General features: G+C 40.4%; 1 protein-coding gene across 1 annotated transcript; it reads right to left on the bottom strand.

The window, feature by feature from the left end:
- Nucleotides 1–1098: 1098 nt before the first annotated feature.
- Nucleotides 1099–17759, bottom strand: LOC102691156 (uncharacterized). Its single transcript, XM_069197409.1, has 9 exons — nt 17066–17759; nt 13925–14181; nt 13478–13595; nt 9092–9165; nt 8171–8368; nt 7614–7751; nt 6970–7059; nt 5457–5600; nt 1099–4644 (listed from the first exon to the last, which is right to left on the bottom strand). The coding sequence occupies exons 2-9, from the start codon at nt 14171–14173 to the stop codon at nt 4516–4518; spliced, it is 1140 nt and encodes a 379-aa protein (XP_069053510.1). The 5' UTR covers nt 14174–14181; nt 17066–17759; the 3' UTR covers nt 1099–4515.
- Nucleotides 17760–17824: the final 65 nt, after the last annotated feature.

Raw genomic sequence — 17824 nt, 5'->3', positions numbered from 1 at the left:
CCATCATTATCTTCTGATAGAGCGTGGGTGTGCTGTGGTTTGAGTCGACTTGCATGGTTGTGTTGTAGGCTCGGGAACCAGCAAATTTAGTTACCTAGCTTGTAGACAGGGTACTATTACAGGTTAAGCAAGAGCTTGGTTGGGCTAAGTTTTGTTTTTAGTTCTATTCATTTGACTACATGCATTTTCCACCTATAGTAACAGCCAGAAGAAACACCTTGTATTCTTGGGTTTCTCCCTGTGGTGAAGTGATTAATGTGCAAAGGTCTCCCAACTGCCCATCCTAATGCAATGACATTCTGCAAAGCAGAGAGAGGGTCAAATGATCATCAATTATGAGTTGATTGACATGATAGATTTGCTATGACACTTTATATTGACTGGCCAGAATAAGCTGTATTAATAAATCAATCAATGTTCTTATAATGGTAGAAGATAGTATTGGAGTCTTTGAGGAATCGTTGATGCTCAGAACATTTATACACTGTGTGTATATATATTTAAGACGTTTTTTCTCTTATGCTGATCTTATAATAGGAATGTTAAGTGTGGCATGCGAGTTTAGCACTGATGAATTAGAATTAGAATGGGATTTGAATGAAAATAAAAAAACAACTGGGAAGATGGTTATCCGGTGATTATTAAAGTCATACCAGCATATTAAGAGCTGATCTGCAGCAGTAAGGCACTGAGTGATTCAGTGGAGAACAGGGTGTTTGTTAATTGACCTGTTACTAGGTCTAGAGGATGGTTTTTAACCATTCCTGGCTCCCATGGAAGATAGTCAGTGGTTGTTTGCAGTTCAGCTACTTTACCATTATGAGATTTGACAATGTCTACATGTGCATGTTGAAATTCTGTCACTTTTAATTTGATTCCCACCAAAATCATTTTGGCCCCTGCTAATGATCTGCTAATATGATTTTTGACACCTGGAGTGTGATGAAGGAATACTGTTTATGCACACAGTCATCAGAACAGGATGCCAGCTCACACCACTTCTTTAAAACAGTTGAATTGATTTGCAATTTTAAAAGGACATGCATTTGACACCAGCAGTGTAACACTGCATGTACACTCACAATAACAAGACTATACTTCTGTTGAAAACAGCATTTATTTTAGATAACCACTGCATACATTTTTGCATTTGTATACAACCATAAATGTATTGCTTAAGAGTTAAGAGATGTGCAACAGGGGAATTCCATGCAGAGCATGTTTATAGTAATCATTTTAATTTACACAGTTTGCATCACAGCAGGTTTCTTCCTGATAATATACTTCAATAGAAAGTAAACATTACAGTAAAGTAGGAATTACTTGCCTCATCTGTGCAAGACTTTTGCATTGCATCTTAATTGGCCATTAACTGAGTTTGCAGTATTTGTGCACAAAATGTGTTATTAAACTGTAGTTTATGGTACAGTGTAATCTCAAATATTAGCATCGGTAGCAGTATTTGTTTTTAGATTTTTAACACAAAAAGGAGATGTCTGGGAATATGGATTTGGTATTAGGCACCTGGATAATTAAAAAAATGGTTTGGTTTAGTAGATACAGGAGGCAAAAATACTCATTAAGGGTAAGTACACAGTTAGAAACAAAATAGATAAAATCAAAAAATTCCCCATACACTTTTAGCAGCACCGAGCAAACGAAGGGGGGTTGTTGATGTTAATTGAGGTATTCACTGTCATGCAGGGTTGTTAAAAAGGCACTATCTGGAAACAGGCTGATTAACGTCCTAAAAGGGTTTGGATTAGAGCCCTCATTTCATATCACATGCAACAAGTACAGACGATGCTAATGAACTAAACACATGCAACGGGCAAGTACAATGTCTCTTGCACTAAAAGACAGATTCCTTCCTTACCTGTCACTGAGTATTGCTTCTATCGAGGCCACAAGACAAGCTGTGTCTGTAGCTGGGTACAGAAGTCAAACCCTTCTGCCATATGGCACATATTTCTCCTACCCCTGTCCTTAGAATTGATCAAACCAGACTAAAAAAAAGTAGCCAAAAGGTTTCAAATAGGTTACCTTCAGACTTGAGGACAGTAAGGACTGTTCTCACTTTAGTGTAATCCAAATACGACCACATCAAAGCCTTGACTTTTAAATTTGTCTTAGCAGGGGATAAATGTTAACCTTACCCAGTGGGCAGGGGTTCAGGCTGAATGTTAAAGGGGTGACAATCGTAGGACTAGGTGTGCTCTCACTCTCCCAATGCAAACTAGCAGAGCAAATAAACCTCTTTAGTCGTTTGTTTGTGATATTTTTGATCGGCATTGTGTACTCTGAACGGTGAGCCTTAACACAGTTACCCAGCTGACCTGTTCAACCCCAGCACAACCAACTTCCCTTGTGAGAGTGACGTATGAGCTCACCCTCCACAGGCTGCTGTCCGCTGAAGAGAGCTCATGCCTTAACAGGCTCCAGAGCAGCTTGAGAGCTACATCACAAACATTTGTATCAATCAAAAATTTTATGATCAACCACAACTGATTGTATTAATTGATAAAGCTCCAAATATGTTTGTTTATACAATGTATACCCTTGGCAAAAGACAAAATCAGTCATATCAATATTTTGCTTCACAAGGAAGAGAAACTGCTGGGCACCTATATTTACCTCTGCGTGCTTTACATTAGATTGTATTTACCTTTATTAAACACTAACAAGAAATTATATCTATCAAATATCCTGCATAGCTCCATGTATTGGAAGGTTTGTTTTGTTAATGTGCAATTTCTTTCAAAAGATTTCAAAAGATGTAGGAGTTCATTTCTACAGTGACTTGAGGAGTCTTTGGAGACTTGTTTCTTACATACCTTCAGTCTTTGGTTACCTTTCTTACTCATCTGACACGATTACGGGTGACACTGTAATCAGATTTCAAACAAATGTAAGAGCAGCATTCCAAATTGTGAAGAAATGCTGGATCACATAGCTTCCTATGTCATTTCAGCTTTCTCAGCCAAGATCTTGAAGTTGAAGATGTTCTCTAAAGATTGGTGCATAATATGTATAAGGTGTCACAGGGTATAAAGGTTCAGATCACATCCATTCACATCTCAAAACAGGATCAAATTAAGGAAATGTGTTTTTTGCATTAATCACAATGAATGGGAACATGCTGGGTTTGGACTTACAGAACGATCAATACATGACAATGATGATGGAGTTAAAAGTTATTTAAAAACTAAATTTTTAAAACTTATTATTTGCAGCTGCCAAGCTCAGTGTTAATATCCTGTAGCATGCCCTTGTATCTTTGAAAATCTCATGAACAATAAACCTAGCACTCTTTTGAAACTCCTCTCTTTCTTGACACAGGAAATACGTGTTTATGCTCCCTGCCTCCAAGGTTTGACCTATTTCATCTTCTTCATCTGAACCCTTTCTCAACTAGGTTGTGCTCAGTGTTGTAGCAGAACTATTCCAGACAAAGGGAGTTAATTAAATAAATGTTACAAATGAGAAGAGGCCCATCTGGTATTTGATAGTTAATTGATCCAAACATCTCAACTACAGTAGCTGGTTTCTTGAAATACACCATCATCAATCAACTCCCACAACCCTTTGGGTAAACAAGTGCCCCCTTGTTCTTGGTTGTCAACGCGTTGTAAGCTTTAAATTTTAAATCTGAATTTAAATTTCCTAACAGAAACATCAGTTTTACTCAACCAATCACCCTAACAGCTTGTTTTTGGGAGGTAGTAAACCAGAGCATTTGGAAAAATAGGGCAATATCAATATTTACAGTATGTTTTTAAAAGCTTTTAATTTCTAAAGCAATTTGGTTTTCTCAAAAGGACTTTATAGATGTACAGAAATATATGTATTTACTGCAATCATGTTGAGAAAACCTGGATGAATTTGTATTTGATCAAAGACTATCCTAACTTATTTATACGCATTGCCCAAGATCCATAGGGCAGTATGTGTGTTCAACAGTAACGCATTCTGTTTTACTGCAACAAAAGACCTTTGAACCTTATACCTTGATCTGCAGGACTTAAATGTACAACGTAATAGTCACCTGACAACAGTTTAGTTTTCTTATATGCTTCAAATCATGAGATATTAGTATTCCTAAATCATGACTGGATTTTTCAACACCTTAATGAGAATGAGAATGTTGTCTCAATCCTAATTTTCCAATGCAGTGCAGAAATAGAAAAAACACATCTCTGTTTTTCCTTCACTCTGAATCATCATTCCACTGAAGGAGAAATGGTGGAAGAAAAAAAAATACAATTTACCTTCAAAAACAAGACAAACAGATCCTGACAGCAGGTGTTCTATCTTATTACTGTGCAGGTGAGAAGAGTCTCTATGGCTTGCTTGGACAGTAGCTGGTAATCAAAGTTAGGGGAGAGCTTTCTCTTCTCTGCCCATTTCTGTGCTTTTCTGGGAGGCCCGGGCCCAGCTAGCTCCTTTCTAATAGCGTTTTTGTGCATGCTTACTCCTGCTGTTCACAGCCAGCATGCACTGCTGAAGAGAGACACTTCAGCCCATGCCATTGGTGGACCAGTTGTAGGGCATGTAGATGACTTTATAGCAAGGTGCTTTCAGAAGAGCCTCCAGGCTGGACTTCTTGGGAGAGTCACCCATGTGGTTTAAAACCCATTTCAGTAGCTGTTGACAGAATACAGAGCGAGATACAAGGTCACAGGGATTCATATCTTCGGAGGTTTGATAATCACCTTTTATCCACAATATGCAAATCTATTCAAAACTGGTGAACGGAATATTAAAACCATTCCCAAAACAAAAGCCACCAATCCCTGCTAGTGTGAAGAGACGTTTGGTAAAACTCCAACTAGTATTTACAACTTTCGTGCTTTTTATTTAATATTATTCATATTTTTCTGATTGTTTAACCAAGCAATTGAATTGATTTAAACAATTCTGTAGGACATAAAACAAATACACTAACAGGGCAGATAAAAAGAAGCAACATGGTGGAAAGCAAACATTTTGTGCTCATCTCTTGGAAGGTGTTTAGAAATGATTTTTTTTTTATCCAGTTATTTTACATTTTCAACAAATGTTGGTCATTTTTCTCTTATAATCCTACACATGGAAGCTGGTTTGGTTCCAGCTGGTTCCTGACCCAGAGCCTATCCCAGCAAGCAAAGAGCGCAAGACAGGATACACCCTGGACTAGATGCCAGTCCATCACAGGGCACACCAGGGCAACTTTCCAGAAGCCAATTAACCTACCAGTACTGTATATCTTTGAATTGCAGGAGGAAACCGGAGCACCCAGAGGAAACCCATGTGTACAGCAAATTAACAGCATTCCAGAAATTGAACCCAGGACCCAGCACTGCAAGGCAGTAATGCTAACCATTGCACCAGTGTGGTGCTATCCTTTTAAATAATCCCATTAAAAAAACTGCCACACTGAAGTAAAGTAGTATTGTATCATAAAGGTGTGGGAGTACCTTCTCATCAGTATCTCCAAAGTCCACCTTGTACCACTTGAAAATCTGGCTGAGATGTACCTCTCCCCTCAGAGGGTCAACTTTACAGCCCTCGTCATTCTCCAGAAAGGCCTCTGCTGCCGTTCGGAGCTGGCTGGCGATATCCTGCAGGCATGTCAGAAACATCCAGGATTACTTTTTAATTTGCTCAAAGCGAGCCCCCGCTGATGTGAAAAAGTCAATCAACTGCAGAAAAAAACTACAGTACAAGAAATACTGTCTATTACTGACATCTCATGGATGAAAGGAAGAAATAACTAAAACACCTAGGATCTCAGTGAAGTTATTACTGTATATATTAATACTGTTACAGCTTTAGGTGACTTAAAAGTGTCTCTTAGATTTTAGATAGTTTGTGACACTGGGAAGAGTAAATACTTCTAACTTCAAAGGAGAGATGTTTTTTTTGCTGAGGTCTGGGGTTTCCCTTGAGCCAAAACAATGGTAAAGTTACCTTAGTATACTGTACCTAGGGAAGTTGTGGACTAATGATTGGCAAGGAGCACCATGGAAAGAGATGATAAAAGATGACATGAGGAGCAGGGAGAAGAGAGCGGAGGCAAGAGGAATTGGGACTTGAAGCTTTTGCCAGGCGAGAGACCCTACTTCATGATCTTACTGGAGCTCAGTATTTGAACCTTATTGGAGAGATCGTGCTGTTCTGTGTTTTTAGGGAACTTGGGTTTCCTGGGTAAAAGATACCTCAGTTAGAAACGTCTTTCCTGATTAGAGTGCATCCTAATGGATAAGGATATACAGTAGGCTCCCATTTATTTTGTGGGATCCAGGGTGCAGAGAGAGAGATTTAACTACAGGTTGCTTTGTATTTAGTTAGAAGGCAGCTCATCTCTTGTGTGGCCCCCATAAGCATATTAAGAGTTTAGTGCTTAGTAGCATTCTGGGGTTTTCTGGGTGACCAGAATGTAAGGCCTCTGAAACACCTTGTCTGTAAATAGTGTATTTAATGTAACTTCATGTGTTGTATGTAATGTAGTTTGTTGTAATAAATATTTGTTTTAATCAAGTGTGCCTGGACTATTACTCCTCTCAACAAAGCTGTGCCAGAGAATAAAGAATTCACATGCCTTTAGTTATACCAGCCACTTGGGTATATAGTTAGTAATCACATACAAGTTGGGGATTATGAATTATTTCACTGATTGACTAAACCACTCAGTCAATTCCTGATTTTCACCCATTGCATAACCCCCCATTTGTAACAATACATTCCAAGAATATCTGTTGCTGGATGTCAAATAGCAATTTACCAGTGCTTCCCACTTTTATAATCACCAGAGCCTAGACAACCCAAAAAGGACATATTTTTTTACATGAAGGGTTTAGATGTAGACAAAACCACATGATTAGAATTAAAAAACAAAACAATTTTAAGTTTTATTTCTATTGGGAATTCAGCCGCACACATAAATGAGTGATGAAAAGGGTTTCCCGACAGTCACTGCGACTCGGATACCTTGGCTGTGTAGGTCTTAATGGGGGGGCAGCCCTTCGCTCCGCAGTTCAAGGCAAAGTGGACGAGAGGCTCTGGGTCAGGGAGAGCGACCTGGGGAATCATCAGAAACACGTGTCAGGACTCCTCGCCCCTCGGAAAGACACAGGGTAGCTGAATTCCCCATCCAGGTGCTCCTGTAGCTGTGCACGCGGACCAGGACACACGGGTTCATAATGTGCACAAGATGGTGCTGATTTAAGCAAATCAAAAGGGACAAAGCCAGTCAGATCAGATGCAAGTATTCAAAATCCTGAAAGGCACTGCTAAAATCAACCCCGTGTATTTCTTCTGCGTGACACATGAATAAAAACACAAGAGCAAACTATGTGGAAGTGTATTTAGAACTGAGAACAGGAGGCACTTTTTTACCCTAATGAGTTGTGGGAGTGTGGAACAAGCTGAGAAACCCATGTCCAGTTTTCTTTCAAGAAACAGCTTGATGAGATCCCTGAAACAATTACCTCCTAACTACAAAAATGGGCTAGATGGGAGTAAATGTACCCTTACATATTTTCTTAAATAAACGTTAACTTTTTGCCAAACTTAGCATTGAGAGGTGAGGAATGTCGTGCGACTGTGCCAGTAAATCAGTGGTAGAAACTGACCTGGAGCCGTGGGTCGCTCAGGGAGAAGGGCTTCATTAACTGGGCCACACCCTTCCTGTTTCCCCTCAGCACCCCGTTCTCAATGTCCTGCAGGGTGAATACTGCCCCGCCAATCAGGTAACTCACGTAGTTAAAAAACTGCAGGGCAAAACACAGACAAGGGACAGCTCGTGGATCTGGTAACGCAAGCTTTATCCACATTGGTCACTGTTACGTTGATTCCATTATTTAAATAATGAGACTGCAGAAAAATATTGTGATGCCACAGAGAAACACAAGCAGCTTGTTTCACTCCGTGACCAAGCGCTTTGACACAGATGGACTGAATGGCCTCCTCTCCTTTGTAACCTTCCTTATGTTCTTCTGACATCAGCTGCAAAAAAATGAATCTTTCATTTACACCAAAGAACAACCAATGAGAAGTCACAAACTGTTCGGGAATGTCAGCATTACAGGCCTGTGTGAAGAATTCAAGGCTAAATTCACACATCCATGTTTTGGATGTGAATCATGGCTGAATTATTAACTGTTAAAGACCCTGTGCGGCTCTTCCCTACCCTGTACCGCTGCCACATGTTCTGGGGGGAGCCCATGCGGATGTGACCGTGGATGACCAGGGCATTGTAGACGTTGATGAAGAAGGCCAGCTTCTCTTCACGGCTCAGAGACTGCAGCTCCACACGCTGGAGCTGGATGGTCAGCTCACAGTACTTCTCAAAGATCGGACTCCTAGACATGGCCTTGTAATCTACAAACTACAAGCAGATAAGAAAAAAAAACACATCAGCCGATTCCTACACCCTCTTCCGATGGCAATGTGGCATTTTATAGACCAACTCATTAATACGGATGTGTTTCTTCCCACTGGCCTTTCATTATTTCAATCTCATGAACCAAGAAGGTTCATGACAGGATAAAACTCTATGATTAATAACTCCTAACTGCCAAGCTTGCCAGAGGAGCTCAACGTTTCATGTTTGTAAGTTTTTTGATGTTCTTATGGTAGAGGAAAAATGGAAGGCCATTCTGTTTGGCCTCTTCTGATTTGCAAGGCAATTAATCAGTCCCAAAATAAAAAAAAATTGAATTCAACAGGAAAGTATTTATCATTGAGCTACATTTTAATCTCTCAAAATAGCCTTTCTTATATTGATTCCTATGTAATTATACATGATAGCTTTAATTCATTAATAGTATAATTAGACAATTGTTCTGTCAAAAAATACAGCAACACAAAAGATTGTGATGTTTCATTTTCCTTTTTTGTTTCTAGCCCTTTTTCTTTCTTTTTCTTCCTTTTTTCTTTGTCTTCTGATTAAAACTGTGGAACGTGTATCTGTGGAAGATGTGTATGAGGTCTCTGTTGATTCTGTGTTTCCTCCCCTGTGGATTGGGGTTTAAATATATAAGAATGAAAAAAATGTTTAACGAAAATAAAGCAATTTCCAAAACATCAAAGAAAACAATGCAGTCTTTACCTTTCCATCTGCAGAGATGTGATCAGCATAGAGTTTCAGGATTGTGCGGCGCAGTTCCTCGGACAGTTCAGCAGCTGGATGTGACACAAGGAAATGTACTCAGTTTGAAATTAAACTTTTCAGACAGAAAATCACTACACCTTGGGGAACAATGTCCAGAACTTCTTCTGAGAGGAAATCACTTCAGTATTGCTTAAACAGCCAGAAGATGTACTTTTGAAAAAATAAAGAGTCTCCTGGGGAGAAACACATACAGTACTTCAAATTGGAGTGACAGACCCAAAACGACACATCAGCACCACTAAAAAAGGTTAAATTCATCAACAAATCCTGATTTTACAACACATATATAGCACCCTGAGACAAAAGCTGAATCTTCAATTTTGACAGAATTATCTAAATAAGTTTCACATCTGGAATAAAATATTTATGCTTTAAACAGAGCTTTCTTTCACCTATTGAATATTTACACCACTATTATACAGTATACCCCCACATGACTAACACTACACCTGAAAAGAAACAACAGTCATTCATGTACCATAAAAACTGGTTTATAAATTCTGCCTGTGCTCTCCTGTGAGTCAAATGGTACATTCAGATTAATATATTTATCACATGCCCTGTGACCCACCAGGGGGCACACACCAGAATGCACTTTAAAAATACAAATTAAACAGAGGATCATCACCTGTGACCATATTCATACCTGGATTGAATCAGAGATCATTATTACAGTACCTGGGGAGGAGTGTTCTTATACAGTTGGTGGCCACCATACAAGTTACCTATAAAATACTTACCTACAGAACAAAATCAGTTTAATTTATACTCTTCAGGAGCAGAGTTAAAAACTCAAACTACCTATATTAGGAGGGAGTATTGAGCAGATCATGTTAGCCTCCAGTGAATCAAACTGTCTGGCCTAGGAGCTACAAATTCTGCTTTGTTTATGTGTATTGCAGTTTATGCGATTGCAGACACAACTAAAATGTAGATGAAACATCAACATTTACATACATGAAATACAGTGCAGTGTACCAATATTTCACACAGAGCTAATCCTGCTTTTACTTATCTACATTAGCGAGGTATGAATGGTTTTGTTGATGTACACGTTTTAACATATTAACCAAACTTGCATTTTTCCTAAAAGCTACAGTTCTGTAGTCCTTAACAGGAGTCACTGAAGCACCATAGCTGGAGCAGAAACTTAAGGCACTGATAAAGTCAACACAGCAGATTTGTTCAGAGTGAACTGTGAAACACAAACCAGAGGACACCCAGTGGACACCCACGGGCAAGTGCACTCAAAATTAAGAACAGGAGGCACTCAATGGGTGCCACAAAGGGTTACAGGGTTACAAAAGGAAGTAATGACCAAGGCACATATGTTGTTTTAGCCAATACCCTTGTGTCTGTCAAAAGACAGCTGGATGAGACCAAGTACTGATGACCATTTACTACTGTAACTACTAAGCGGACCAGGACATGCCAAATAGCCTCCTCTAGTTTGGAACTTTTCTTGTGTTTCTTTTGTCTGATCGAAGAAGGTGACCCCAGAGCTGGCACAAAGGAAACCTGGAAACCCAAGAATGTGATGTGGACATACATAAATCTACACCTGTACTGTTGATAGATCATAATGGATTTAGTATGACTGAAAGCTCATGTGCTCCACTGCATCTCTAGGGATTACTGGTGATTTCATGAGAAATACAGTACAGACATACTGTACCAGTTTAATTTATGGGGCTGTTGTATGTGGCCTTGGCCCAGATAGCCAACGGTTCTTGGGACATAGGGTAGCTTCTTGTGTCTGTAATTTGATTTAGCATCAGTAATTTACTCACCATCAGAGCTGTTTGTCACATACCTCTGCAAAACTGCATTCAGAGCGGTGCTCTACTAATCTGTACAAAGTGCTGCTATCTTCAAATTCCCCTTTCCCCCTCACTGCTTCAAAAAAATCCTATCAAAATCTTTCTACTCTCAAACACCTTGTTTCTCACTAAAATGTATGAACAAGATCTGTTAGCATTTTCACAAGTAATTAGGTAACACACAAGAAGACTTGAATTCCAAACCACAGGGGATCAAATACCCAAAAAGGTATCACAGTACTTCCATTACAAGTAGACTTTTTACCGGTTTTCAGTTTACTTATTGACAACTATCATCCCTGTAGGTATGAATGTCTTTGAGTACAAAACTGATCTATAGGAATGTCAATCACAGCCATGCTGTAATCAAATGAACACATGACCAGCTGCCTTTTTAACATGATACTATTACATTTCAATTTTAATCATTTTAAAGGCAACCTCCTTGCGGACAAAACATATCATGTCCCAGACAAGGCTAACAGGATTTTTTTAAACTTATGTAGGATGATAAAAATGATTTCCAAAAAGTAAACAGCAAACCAGTTTACTTACATGGATATCTACTAATATGTTTTCTGAAATCATGACAGGCATATGACATCTTCCTAAACTTGTGTCACTAAGACATCTTGTTATGTTGTCTGGTTCAATGAAGCCATTTAACATGAGTTTACTCGATACGATTAAGCCTTTGCTTGAAATGTATCCTCCTTCAGCAGAAATCATGAACAGTTCTGACATTTAATATTATCATGATTTTTTTTTGCTGACACCTTTTCCCAAGAAGAGAGAGAGACAAAATAATTACAGCTCGCACAAGGTGCAGGGTGCAACATTCAATTTTATCATGGTTATTTTTTGCTGACACATTTTCCTAAGAAGAGAGAGGCAAACAATTACAAAAGGTGTATACAGTATGTTTAGAAGTAAAAGCTGGAACAAAATATTTTCTGACCACCTTCCAGAGACAGGGTGAATAGGTTAATTGATACCCATAGATTGAGAAAATTAGCTATGACATGCTGATTGAAACATCTGTCTGTGGCTGCTAAATTCCTTTCTGCCCAAATCATACAATAATAGGCACCATACCAAGACCAGGATTCTTTAACACCTCGCATTGACGAGAAATATTCTCTTTCTTCTACAAGTTCTTACCACATTCCCTGCCATCTTGTACAGAGCACAGTGCTTATCCAGTCCCTTCTCTCTAGCCAACCCATCCATCAGCTGTCTCCCAGAAAAGGAGTCTCTGCACACTTTCAGTCCCCTTCTATGGTGTCCAATCCCACAGCTCCGCTTTAACTCCAAAGCCAGTCCGCAAAAGCATACCTTTCAAATGTAAACTGTGTCGAAGCAGATAAGGTGATGCTTCAGGAAAAAAAGGCAACACCCCCTCCCCCCTCCAACAGCTGCTATCCCTTGCAGGAAATACAGGAGTTTCCAAACCAAATTTGGATCCTTTTCCCCCCTCGTGGCTATTCTCCCGGTCAAATGAAAAACAGAAACATCTGTCTCTTTGAACCTGCCTGCTGATTTCCAATAAAAACTCCTTGGCTTTACAGATATTAAATTGAAATGAGATTATCACCTCACTAGCTGATGCATTTCAGCATATCAGATGCTTTTCAGTAATGAAAAAAAAAATATTGGCTAAATAAAATCAAATATACTTGAGAGTTTATGGCCACAAGCACTCCACAATAGAGAGAATGCTTTTCACGGACTGATTGATTACTGGATGTTTGATTGACTTGCATACAAAGAGGCATCCATACAGACGTGATCTGTAAAAAGCGATCAATCTTGTTGTGTCACATGGATTTGTAGATAGACGGATCAGCCCTGAAACATAATATAGAGCACCATCAATTACAGCCAGGTCTGGTCAGATATCATGCGATCTCCTATTCACTATAGGGTTTCAGCGTTTCACTTGTCACAGCTGTGGTGTCACCTTCCTAAAAGCATTGTCAAGTAGTTCACGTTGAGACCTGCTTGCAGTTTATATATTTCCTGTGAGTCAGACAAGAACATTTCAGAATTGTTCCGCTGTTGCAACTGGAAGAACCTGTCCTTGCAGCTGGGCAGCTGTTTCTCTGCTTCACCATCCAGACAAAAGGGTTCATCATCAAAAACTGCCACCATTGTGCTGCAGCTTTGAATACAGCATGCATTTTGCTCACCCAGAAAGGGGCTTTAGCTGTTAAAGCTTCAGGACAATAAATGAATGAATGAATGAAGCAGATGTCTGAACCTTCACTGCTATGTTATTTATATTAATACTTTAATGGTGAGTCAGTCTCTAATCAGAGATGTGGTCTGGTTGCTCACCGACTGCCTTCTTTTAAAAATAAATAGCGCAATCCGAACAGCATTAGAGCAGGAAGTGCAGTGACAAGGGAGAAACTGGCTCCAGGGGGTTCTCTTCCCTGTGAGAATCAGCACCACTGGGCTCCCTGTGACATCACAACGTGCTTTTGTTGCCATAGATACAGACCTCCATCACTGAGAATCCCTCTCTTTCGTTGGTTTTCCTCTCTGGGAATCGGAGGGGCATCCAGAGGCACTGGCTCCTCTCTCACCATGCGCACCAGCCTCTGCAGTTCCTCTGGAGCCTGAAGACACAAGATGGGTATTTGTTTTTCAACCCCTTGAAAACCACTGGTATTTGCACAGAGCCACAAAATTGGATTGATTGTAAAATTGTGATCTGCAGACTGATAACTGTCGTCGCTGTTGCTCTGGGAGCAATGCAGAGCGATTTTCAAAGCTCTTCTCTCCATACCAGAACAAATCTAGCTAGAGATATATTTTCTCTGTTGGAGCCTCCGTAGTTAAGACAGATATGACTTGAGGATGAAATGTTCTAAATGGTCAATTCTTCATGAGGTCAGTGCCTGTGCATTGGGGTTAAAGGTCAGTCTGGCCACAGTCCTGCGCTCACCAGTTTCTGCAGGTCGTCACTGCTGCCAACGTGGACGCTGTTGAAAAAGATCTGAGGCGCTGTCCTGCCACCCGTCAGCTTCCGGATCCTCTGCGCCAGCGCGGCGTGCCTGCTCAGGTCCACCTCACAGAAGGGCAGGCCCAGCCCCCTCAGCCGAGACTTGGCTCGCTGGCAGTGTGGGCACCCCAGCGTGGTGTACACTGTCACTCGCCCTGCCAGCCCCCCAGCGCACTCCCCTGCCGCATCCATTTCCCCCGCTGCAAGCACAGACAGCCCTGCTCTGAAGTGAACAGCCTGGGGAGCCCTGAATGGCGGAGCGGTGGCTCTGTGGCTAAGGATCTGTGTCTGTGGCTGGGAGGTTGCTGGTTCAAATCCCGTGGCCGGCAGAGGAATCCTACCTGAGCAAGGCTCTTAACCCCAGCTGCTCCAGGGGTGCCGTATAAATGGCTGACCCTGCACTCAAACCCCAGACTTCTCCCCAACTTCTCTAACCCCTTCTTCTCTCATGGAGAGCAAGCTGGGGTATGTGAAAAGACAAATTCCTAATGCAAGAAATTGTATATGGCCAATAAAGTGGTCTTATCTAATGACTGCTGAGCGGGAGGATTTGACCTCTAACTCAACTACGAAATCAAAACATCATGGAAGGTACTATATCTCACAGTGCTGTACTCACTTTGTACTCTATCTTTTAATTGAGATTAATTTAATGTGTATATCTGTGTCTTTTGTATGCTCTCCCTGTGTTTGTGTGGATCTTTCCCAGGTGTTCCGGTTTCCTCCCACAGTTCAAAGATACAGTTAACAGGCTTTGAGGAAAACTGGCCCTGCTAGTGTGTGTGTCTATGTCTATGCATGCCCTGTGATGGACTGGTGTCTCATCCAGAGTGTATCCTGCTTTACGCCCACTGCTTGCCAGGTTAAGCTTCAGGTCCCCTATAACCCTGTTTTGGATAAAGCAGATAGGAAATGGATGGATGCATCTGTCTCTTCTGTTTGACGCTTTTATTGCACAGTGCCTTCAGATGATGTACCATGAAAGACGCTATATACCATAAAGCTCAGAATCAACACTGAAACACAAACCAGAGCACAGAGGTGAAAACTAAAGGGAAGTTCATTTAAAACTGACAGCAGGAGGCACTTCTTTAAACAAGACGGTGTGGGAGTATGTAACATGCTACTGAACCATGCTGTTGAAATTCATAACCTGGTATCTTTCAATAAATGGCTGGAAGAGATCCTCCAATAAGCTAGCTGCTAACTTGTTAATGGGCTACATAAGCCCAATGGCTTCTTCTTGGTCGTAATGTTTCTTTTGTTCTTGTATCAGGACACTAAGAGAAGCGAATATATTGTAGTATCAGAGCTACAAGACTTGAATTCAGACAAGCACGTGATCATTTTTTTTCGCCCAGTCGATCCTAATCTTTCCGACCCTGGTCTCACAGGATCACAACGATCACAAACGAAGTCAAACACCTTCTGTTGCCTTCCGAGAACACGACTCGGGAGGGCTGTCCGGGCCATCTGCCCCCCTTAATGGGAAATTACCTCGTCAGCTACAGGATACTTTAGCCCTGCCCTGGCCACAGTCAGATGCTCTGGCATCGAGCTTCCTACTCACATTTGGAAATGTTCCTCACACTAACCAGCCTGCCAGTGAAACTCTCAGTACCTTGCCTGAATCAGTTGATGCCTTGATGCCAATTTCAAGACAGAACCTGACAGCCAGCCAGATCCTGTCTCTCTTCTACCTGAAACATGTCCGGTAGTGCTGTCTTCACAACCAACCTGACCTGCCTGGCTACAGTACATGGTTTCTCTGTTTTGATCTGCTCAGTTGTATCGTGCATTCCCTGACCTGTCCATCACCCCCTGCTCTGCAAGTCTCTTGCTCTTGCCTGCCAGCATCCTTCACTATACACAGCAAGAGGATTCCTTAGCCTGTCCAACCAACGTGGTGTTCTCCAGGTCAGCACTGCGCCCTTACAATGTTGCCTTCAGTATTACTTCTTTCTTAAGAAGTAAACAGAATTGTTAAAAGTTGAGACAGCTCTATCCATCATTTCCTACAGTTTTATCCAGTACAGGGCTGCGGGTGACCAAGGAAGGATACACCCTGGATGCAACGCAGATTAAGTCAGTTGAATAATATACTGTATAGAAGACATTAATATAACTAACAGGCCATAATGCAGATGCTTTACAGATTTGTCCCTTTTTGATTAGCCTCTGTGTTAATAATTTCCACATTTCCAGATTTAAAAAAATAAAGAACCACTCAGGACTCCTAAGAACAAGGTATTGCAATCAATGTTCAGCTGTGAACAACTTTCTTGTTGTTTGAGTTGGGAAAAATGCTTTGTCATTTATAATACTAGCTTTAGAGTTCATATAACACTAACATTTCAAATGAATGCAACATACACCTAGATCAGGTCGGTAGTTTCTCATTTGTGTGGTTTTAATCGATGATAACATCAACAATAAGATAATTAGATAAAAACCTGTTCCCTGCCATCCCCAGCACTTAGTGGAACACAAGAGCTGAGTCAGCTGATAATCAATGCCAAGATGAGCCACATCTTTTAAACAAAACCACCATCTGTTTCAGGTGTTTTACTTTACCGATTACTCCCAACGGTGTAACTAACTGTAAACTTAAATAACTTGTTACAAAGGGGAGGTCAATTAAAAGCGAAACATTCGTCTTGAAGTAATTTAAGCCGCTTTGTAGTATAAGCCGGGCTTCTGTTACCCGCATTGTGTGCCAGTACGCACACATATACTTTTCATATGCACTTGACCTTGTATTACCATACATAGAACAAATGACGACCTAGCCAAGGCACAGCTTCATCAGCAATTCATTTATTAACAACGTGTATGTACGATTTCAACGGGGGTATAAATTCGCATCTACATCTATGTCCATATTTTGGATTAGCGCATCGTTATCTGCGGACAGCACAGTCTAAATTCACCAAGCGTGAACAGCGACCAGGGCAGATTCCGTTAACTACCAGAATAGTTGCGTTTCCCGTCAGCTGTTGGCGCACTGGAATCGACAGTTTCTCTACGAGAACATAGTGACATTTATGGTCGTTTCTGCACGTTTAATAAAGCTTCTGTACTTACCTGTCCCAAGGCTGCGCTCCGCATCGATGTACGTACATCAGATACTTCTTCATACATTGCAGTTCCTGCAGAAGACTGCGTGGCTTGGGAGTCTTGTGAGGTCCTAGCGCCTTTCATCATGACATTTTCACACACTTAATCTGAAGAATGCTTGTTACTAGAGTCCGACTTTTAGACACTCCAAAACTGACGCTTCTTTCAATAATTCTGGGCAGAGGTGGAAAAATGAATTAAAAAAATCAAACATATTGCTCTGCGTTTTGGCACAGTACGAAAGTATGTGTATCTATAATATTAAAGCCGTATTTTATTTAAATGAATAAATTTCCTTAATTTGTTCCAAAATATTAAAATGGAAGTTACCGAAATCTCGATCACCGTTTCCAAACACATGGCTTTCTTCAGTCTTTCTTTTTTTAAAAAAATAAGGTCAGGGCAGTACAAATCTTAATGAATAAATCGCAGTTAAGTTACATCTATATTTAATGATTTAACAAATGGTTGGGGAAAAATAGATATAGGGGTTATTGTTTATAGCTAGAATCAAGTGGTATAGATTAAAAACCTATTACTAATAATTTATTTTTTTGTGCTGCAAAACCTTAAAAGAATAGTTAGTCCATAAATCTCCATAAAAGTCGTGAATAAAATATTATGAAACACTGATATAGAAAATTATTTGATAATCTAACTTAAAGGTGGTGGTTTGTTTAATTTCCGAGCCTGGGAAGTTTGTCGCTGTGACGCACATGAGGAACT

This window comes from Lepisosteus oculatus, chromosome 13 (assembly GCF_040954835.1).
Source record: "Lepisosteus oculatus isolate fLepOcu1 chromosome 13, fLepOcu1.hap2, whole genome shotgun sequence".
NCBI classification, from domain to species: domain Eukaryota; kingdom Metazoa; phylum Chordata; class Actinopteri; order Semionotiformes; family Lepisosteidae; genus Lepisosteus; species Lepisosteus oculatus.
This window is presented reverse-complemented; position numbering and strand designations above follow the sequence as displayed.

What these genes read in the sequence shown, in the direction of transcription:
- LOC102691156 (XM_069197409.1), bottom strand. Translation starts at nt 14,173, where the DNA reads ATGGATGCGGCAGGGGAGTGCGCTGGGGGGCTGGCAGGGCGAGTGACA. An exon ending in GTGACGACCTGCAGAAACTG is followed by an intron (nt 13,596 to 13,924) that starts GTGAGCGCAGGA and finishes TTGTGTCTTCAG; the next exon opens with GCTCCAGAGGAACTGCAGAG. An exon ending in TGAGCGACCCACGGCTCCAG is followed by an intron (nt 7,060 to 7,613) that starts GTCAGTTTCTAC and finishes ATGATTCCCCAG; the next exon opens with GTCGCTCTCCCTGACCCAGA.